This window comes from Rattus rattus, chromosome 13, assembly GCF_011064425.1.
Source record: "Rattus rattus isolate New Zealand chromosome 13, Rrattus_CSIRO_v1, whole genome shotgun sequence".
Taxonomy (NCBI): Eukaryota; Metazoa; Chordata; class Mammalia; order Rodentia; family Muridae; genus Rattus; species Rattus rattus.
Window position 1 is genome coordinate 8,341,328 of NC_046166.1, and position 7,547 is coordinate 8,348,874.

The 7,547-nt window shown below is 51.4% G+C and overlaps 1 protein-coding gene across 1 annotated transcript in view; it reads left to right on the plus strand.

The window, feature by feature from the left end:
• Drgx (dorsal root ganglia homeobox) overlaps positions 1 to 2,953 on the plus strand; it is a 29,638-nt gene extending 26,685 nt beyond the window's left edge. Inside the window, exon 7 of the mRNA XM_032919036.1 lies at positions 848 to 2,953. Within this exon, the coding sequence (XP_032774927.1) occupies positions 848 to 1,113 (266 nt within the window). The 3' untranslated portion in view covers positions 1,114 to 2,953. The remainder of the gene's footprint in view (positions 1 to 847) is intronic.
• The last annotated feature ends 4,594 nt before the right edge of the window (positions 2,954 to 7,547 follow it).

Sequence of the window (7,547 nt, forward strand, 5' to 3'; positions counted from 1 at the left end):
TGTGACTCATCTTTGTTCGTTGAGAGACACCACTTGAGTAAGAATAAGGATTCAGGTCACAGGTCTGTGCTTGGTGTATTTTCAACAACCACTTCAGAGCCCGAGGCCTCAGGCCTTTCAGCCCTTGAGCCATAAGTAGCAGCCAACAGTTCTTTCCATAGAATGGCCAGATCCCAACGACCTTGTGAGCCTTGTATTTTCTCAGCAACGTCGCAGGCATTTGGAAAAGGATTCTTACAGCCGGAGAGATAATCGGTTTAAACAGCCAGCCCTCCTTTGTGACGAGCTGGTGTACAGGGTGAGCCTTGCTCAGCCTCTCCCACACGGCAGGCAGAGCACGCCGCCACTCTCATTTTATATTCCATGTGGTCTCCACCCCGACCCGACCCCCCAGTGTGGTCCCTGCAAGGTCATGAGTCGCAAAGATTTGATAATTTTGAGCGGAATGTTTTCTGGTCTCACGGTGAAGCGAGGAGTGGTTTGGAGCTAGCAGATGGTTCGGCGCCTGGCAGAGAGGCTGGGTACCCAGCAGCACCTCACGGAGAGTTGTTAAGGACGCCTTGGCACACAGTTTGGGGCTGTGGAAGGACGTCATCAGACCCTCATAACAATCTTGTGGTGTGTACGTTGGCCGTGACTGACCGGGTCTCCTTGATGCTCTGACTGTCCTTTGGATGACCAACTGGATGCCCTAAGCCATGCATCTTTGGGGACCTGTGACTTTGTCTTCCGTCTAGTATCTGAAACCGAAGGGGATCAATGTCCCTCTTCTGGGGCCCAGCCCCCTCCCCAGCCCTAAGAACCAGGGTATGAACGTTGACAGAGCTTATTGTTTTCCTTCCTCTAGGGGGCCCACTGTGCTCTTGCTGCGTCCCAGACCCTATGGGGCTCTCCTTCCTCCCCACTTACGGTTGCCAGAGTAACCGCACAGCCAGCGTGGCTGCCCTGCGCATGAAGGCCCGCGAGCATTCAGAAGCTGTCCTGCAGTCTGCCAACCTTCTGCCGTCCACCAGCAGCAGCCCCGGCCCTGCCTCCAAGCAGGTGCCTCCCGAAGGCAGCCAGGACAAGCCCTCCCCAACGAAGGAACAGAGCGAGGGCGAGAAGAGCGTATGAGGGTCCGGAGAACCCAGCTGGGAGCCCTGCCCACCCCTGCTTCTCTCAGCCTCAGCCCTGCCAGCCTCTGAACCACAAGGAGTAGCCACCTCCTCATGGATCTGACAGGGCAAACGGGACCTGCAAGCTGGTTGAGACCTGGAGAGTCCCTCTAGAATTCTGCTGGTAGGCTGTGTTGTTCTCGCTTTTTCTTTGGTGACATTTTCCGATGGCTCTTAGTGTAGTGACTCTGGACACTGCTCTGTGATGAGGCCCTTTTTTTTTTTGCTTTTTTTTTTGTCTTTTTTTGTTTTGTTTTATTTTCCAGGCCAAGCAGCCTTGGAGCAAAGCAGATTAGTTTATTCCACCATCCTTTTTGAGATATCTGGGAAGGTCTTGTCAATTCCAAGGACTGTGGCAAGGATCATCCGTGAAAGATGCCAAGAAGCGACATCTCATGACAGGAAATGAGACGGGCACTCTCATATTGCTTAAGAACCACAGAACTGGTGGACTATCAACCAGTTCTCACTCCTTTCAGCCAAGACTGGCATCGGCCTCCTTTGTCTTGTTTAAAGGAATTAGCTGAGGTTTTGGCTAGGAAGTGACAAGATATGGGCTGAAGACGTTGTGGTCCTGACCCTAGCAGATCTCCCTGGGCACATCTGACCTGGTCCAGTCAGGCAGGTTGTCAGTTCGGGGATGGGGGCTGCTCTGCTGATTCTGTGTGTGGGTCCCCTGCAATTAGAGTGTTCACTTGCAGGCCCCGCCTCTCTTCAGAAGAGTGATGGGAAGTTCACCAATCAGAACGTAGCTTTGTGGCCCAGGAAAGGTCCAGAGCCCTTGAATCGGTAGGAAATCCCTAGGGAGGTCCCTGAAAAACTTATGCCCAGATGAGCTGCCCTTCTTCCTATCCCCGTATGTCGAGAGGTTGACGAGACAGGAAAGCCAGGAAGATGACTCCGTGTGGCGGAAGAGAATGGAGTCCAAAGGGCCAACTTTCACAGAGATTTCTGCCTCAGTCTAGCGTGGCCGTGTTCTTTCACGCGACGGTGACTTCGGAGAGATCAGAGGGAGATGTGCAATAGCATGAGCCCCGCTCCTGGCCCGGGTCCTGGAAAGGTTGTGGTCGTTTGGTGGCTTTGGCTGATGATGTTTCCACGCAAACAGATATTGCTTTCATGATGGCTGTTCTCCTTCAGTTCTGATAATCGAGAGGCTGTGCTCCCAGGCCCTCTGCCTCCCCTTACCTCTTCAGGAGCACCCCCTCCCCTGTAATACTCCTAAGTGTATCGTGCCTCACTTACGGTTACTGCAACACATTTGATGGAACACACTGTCTCCTTTAAAAAAAAAAAAAAAGAAAAAAAAAAAAAGCCAGACCCCCGTTCTTGCTGTATTTTGCTTGTTGAGTACAAAGATGAAGCGATTTGCCAAAAAGCGGCCAAGTTGCTCCCATTTCCCTGTAATTACGAAGGTTTGGTTGGGCAATGTACGCTCCAGCCCTCATGCACACTAACTCTTCAATCTAATTGTTTGATTAAACTCGTATTTCCTCCAGAAAGGTACATAAATAAGTGAACTGTTGGGCAAATTAAGAATACTTAACAGCATTGCATCCGAAAAGTAGTTATGCTGATTAAATTTTGTGTCCTTGAGGACTTTCAGGAAATTACTTTTGATCGTCAATAACACAATTAAGTAAACTACACACACATTAGCATGAATAATTGATAAGAAATTATGTATTACCACGAAGCACTGATTTAATAATTCATGACGCGACACTCCAGTGACTGTGCAAAACTGGATAACATTGAAAAGTCTGCCTGACGTTCTGGAAAGAAAGGAAAAAAAAAAAGAAAGCAAGAGCCAAACCTTTGCAGAGATATCTGAGCACTTAAGTTCTGTTGTACAAAAGGGCAAAAGGTAACCGATGCATGATGTCGTTTCTGTTCGTTTAAACACCTGAATAAATTTAGACTTTAAAGACCTCCCTTGACTTCTCTTTCTCCTTCCTGGTCCCCGATCCCTAAGCTTCTGGGCTGGGTGGAGTCTGTGCTCTCTAATACTCCGGTTTGGCCGGCTGGCAAATGGAAATGCTCTTGAAGCTTGCAGGGGGACTCGGAAGCCTCTGGCACAAAAACCTTTTAGCAGATGCTGGGGCAAGCTGGAGGTCCCTGTGCAAGCCAGAGCTCACCCTTAGGTCTTCAGGGCCCAGGCCACCTGCCCCACCTTGTCCTCGTCGGGGCCATGATTGGTGAAGTGCTCTTTGGGGCAGTTATAGTTGGAGCTCCTGTGGGATGTCCAGTCTGCAGAAATTCATAACATGACTATAAAAAGACAGTCAGCTTTGGTCTGGGAAGGAGGTTCAGGCCCGAGGGATTGATTGATGATTGATTAATAACTATTACTAATTTATTAGTTGAAGCATTCCAAAGAGTGTGTCTTAATGCACTGCAGGTTATGATAATAGGGCTTAAAAGCCACCACAGCCATCATAGGGACAGTGGCCAGCCAGGTCAGGGTGATGGTCCTGGGAAGGGGCGCAACAGTGGGCCATGTGGGATCATGGTGGGTGATCTGGGCAAGGACGCCGGGCCATTCCCAGGAGACTCCTTCCTCCTTCAGTCTGCATTTTGTTTAGGAATATCCAGACGACTCCCTTACACGCCATCGTCCCGTTGTCTGTGAATTCCTCAGGGTTAGAGCATCACACCACAAACACCCCACCCACGAGGTAAGTTCACCTCGAGGACATCCCTATCTGAAAACCCACAGTCCGAAATGTTCCAGAACCCTAAAGCTCTGGAGCGCTGACATTACGGAAGTGGAAAGTTCCATCCCATACGTCACACACAGAATCACATAAACAACTGTGTAAAAGGCTTATGAAACACGAGATCTGTGATTTTTCTTTGGGTCCTTCCCCTAGAGCGTGTCATTATGCTTATGGAAAAAAAAACATTTCAATGTCTGAAAATGTTGCAAATCTCAAATGCTTCTGGCCACAAGCATCTGAGAGAGTCTGTGTCGATGCCCATATGGTGGATATGAAAACTGTGGGCATCAAGGTTAGACAGACTCTCTAACCTGACATTGCCTGGTGACATTCAGTAGGAGGAGCAGGGGCTCACTGCTGGGCAAACGGCAGTGTTTAATGGCCCTCCTCCTAGCACAGGGCACCGGTGGCTTGAGAGAGCAGGTGAGTAGCGGAAGTTTGACAGATAGTAGTGCGACTTCGCCGCTGTGCTTGCTGTCTATGGACTCTGGCCTGAAGGCTTGTGGGAAGGGAGGAGACCTCCTTGGGTTCAGCCTAGCAGAGCAGAGGCCAGCCTTCCCCTCTTGGTCTACCTCTGGGCCAGTATGGTGTGCTCATGTCTGTCTTGGGATAGACACAGCAGGATTTCCAGCCCTGGTGGTGTGAAAGCTCCTAGGCTCCTGGGATGGTTTTTCTAGGGAGTTTACTGCAAAACAGGCTGGAACGCCACTGATATACATGGTGAAACCTTGGGGCTCCCCTAGAAAGTGTAAAAGTTTTACCGGTTCAGAGCCTTACTAAGGTACACATTTTAACATGTTTGAAATCCGCTCCTTTGGCTGTGTGGTTCTGGCCAGTCATCTAACCTCTCTGTGCTTTATTTAGTTCACATGTAACCACGACAGCAGGCTCGTGGGGTTCTTTGAAGGCGATGGTTGAATCCATTTCTAAATGGTGCCTGGTATAGAGGAAGCACATGTGATGGCTGGTGCCTCGCAGGGATTGGGGCTGGAAGACGTTTCTTGGTTGGAAACCTCGGTTCCCAAGAAGGACTAGGGCAAAGGGGAGCTTACCAGACTCCTTTTCCAGCAGAATCCATGGGAGGGTAGGACTTCCAGAAGGAAGCGTGTGGCAAGGCTTGCACCTGCCCCTCAGCACCGAGAGGGTGGGAACGGTGTCCAGGAATAATGGGGACACCTGAGTACAGCCTCTTAGCTTCGTGTTAAGTTGAAACCAGTAAGTCCAAAGGATACCAGATGACTTCAGACTCAGCCTGGACTTCAGGGGCAGTATCAAGAACTAGGCAGTTGTGTGTGTGTGCGTGTGTGTGTGTGTGTGTGTGTGTGTGTGTGTGTGTGTGTGTGTGTGTGTTCTCTCCTTTCCTTCTTCTGCTCTCTGCTGCTCACCCCCACCACCACGGCAGCACAGCCTTTTGGCCGCCCCTCATCAGACTCATTCACCTGGGCATTGATTGGTTCCTGGTGGTTTTGGAAGTTCACCCAGACTGTGTGGGCAGCAGAACTGATCAGCCCAGCCAGGGGCCCAGCAGACGGGTTGGCTCAATGGAATGTGGCCTAGCAGGGCTGCCCAGGCTCCACTCTATCTGAGGGGAAGGCAGTTCCTAGGGATGTAGATAGAGAAAACGAGTGTGCCCTCTCAGGGCAGGTGGCGTTAGAGGTCGGGGATGGCACAGATCTGGTGGAACTAACCACCACGAGGATGATACTCACATTCCTTAAAGAGAGACTTCAGAGAACCATGTATAAAATGGCAGTTGGGGGCTCCGGAGGAAGAGCAGAATGTTTTCTGCACATGTAGGAGGCTCTGGGTTTGATTCCCAGTACCACATAAATGTAGGCAGCTGTGGTGATTGCCTGGGCAGCTCTCAAGAGTTACCAGCAAAGGATCAGGACTTCGAGGTTGTCCTCTATGGCACAGCCAGTTCAAGGCCAGCCTGGGCTATTTGACCCCTCCCCCATACCCACTTAAAAAACGAAAGAGCACAGCCTCAGACCAAGCTCTACTCTGTGGGGACACAGGAAATCCACTTCCACAGACTTTAGCTTGGCCACTGCTACAGACCCATACAGAAGCACGAAATGTGTAGGGTGCCTGCCCAGATCCGGGCGGCTCATGGCCCCCCGTGGCAGTGAAACACTCAGCTGCTCCTATGAGCTGTTCTCAGCTGCCCACCCGTGTCCAGATGGCCCTCCCAGTGACAACAAAGCTCTTGCAGGGGAGGGCGGACCTATGGAGCAGCAGCACCACCAACGGCTGTTCAGTAGAAATAGTGCGACATTCTGGACCCGTATTTTCTCCATTCAGAGCAGTGACCCCTTTCCCCCTGCAGAACCAGGCGGTGCAGCTCATTTCATCTTCCTGACTCAGAGACATGGCCCGAGCTAGCCCTGGACTCTGAAGTCCCCATAACGTTAGCATCCCCGTGGGACTGTGGCAACTTGGAGCTGGGGAAGGACAGGTCTGGGGAGCTGAAGGTTGACATTATTACCTGTGCGACTTTGAGCAACTCAACTTCTCTGCTCCTTTCCTACCCTTGTGGGGTGACCGTTAGAATCCTCGTTTCCAGCATATATGGTTGTTGTGAGGAGTCAAGGAGACGAGGAGGGTGCGGGCAGCTTCGGAACGGGTCTCAGGAGGACAAGGTCATTGGCAGCTTACTATACTGTTAGAAGCCGTCCCTGATGCTTCGGTGTGGCAAGTGCAGTCTAGGACTGGAGTGAAGGCAGAGCCAGGAAGTGAATGGCCCGGACTGTCCCTCGGGTTTTGCCTGGCCTGCCCCCTCCCCCAGGTCGGGAGGGGTAGGGAGGGGGGCTAAGTGATCTCAGTAATGGCTGCATCTGTCAGCAAGGGCCAAATGGTTCTTTTTCTTTTTTTTTTTTCCAGGAGTCAGTGAGCTAATGGCTGCAGTAGGAGAGTGGGTGATCGCTTCTCCTAAGTGGGGCACTTTATCTACAAGAACTCTGTAGCGGCGTGGCCCCAGGCTGCTGTGAACAGCTGCTCTGCCCACAGCCTTGAATTAGTTCCCTGTTCCTATCAGTTTGTCCCACACCTGCTGCCAGGGGCCAGCTTGCAGGTACAGGCAAGGTGGCTAATGGGGCAGGGGCAGGGCGGAGGGCTAGAGGCAAAGCAGAAGGGCCTGAGCTCTCCCCTGGAATGGAGAATTCCACACCATCCCTCGGCCCCGTGTCTTTGGCAAGTCCTTTGACCTTTCCAAGCCTCAGTGTTCCCATCTGTGAGATGGACACACTGAGTGTTCTCCTGGACTGCATCTGGAGCTGTGCAAACCCTGTGCATGGAAACAGCACACCTACACACTGTGCAGTGGGCTCTGTCTCCAAGGGTTACGAAAACACTGCTACCTCTCTCCGAAACAAAACAGCTCTGTATTTCATAGTTTTTTTTTGAACCTCAAGGGTGAGGGCAAAGACAAAGTGCAGGAATTCTGGGGCCTGAACTCAGGTCGACAGGCGTGGCAGCCTTTACCTGCTCAGCTATCTCGGTGGTCCAGCATTTAATAGCTCTTTGGGTGAGCATATGAAGAAACTGGACTCATTAAGGCATTTTCATATGTACGCATTGTTATGCTTCCCTTTAGTCATCCTTCTGTTGGCCCATGCTCCTCCCCCAACTGCTGGTTCCCACCCCTTTCCTGCCGGTGCCTCCTTCTGCATTT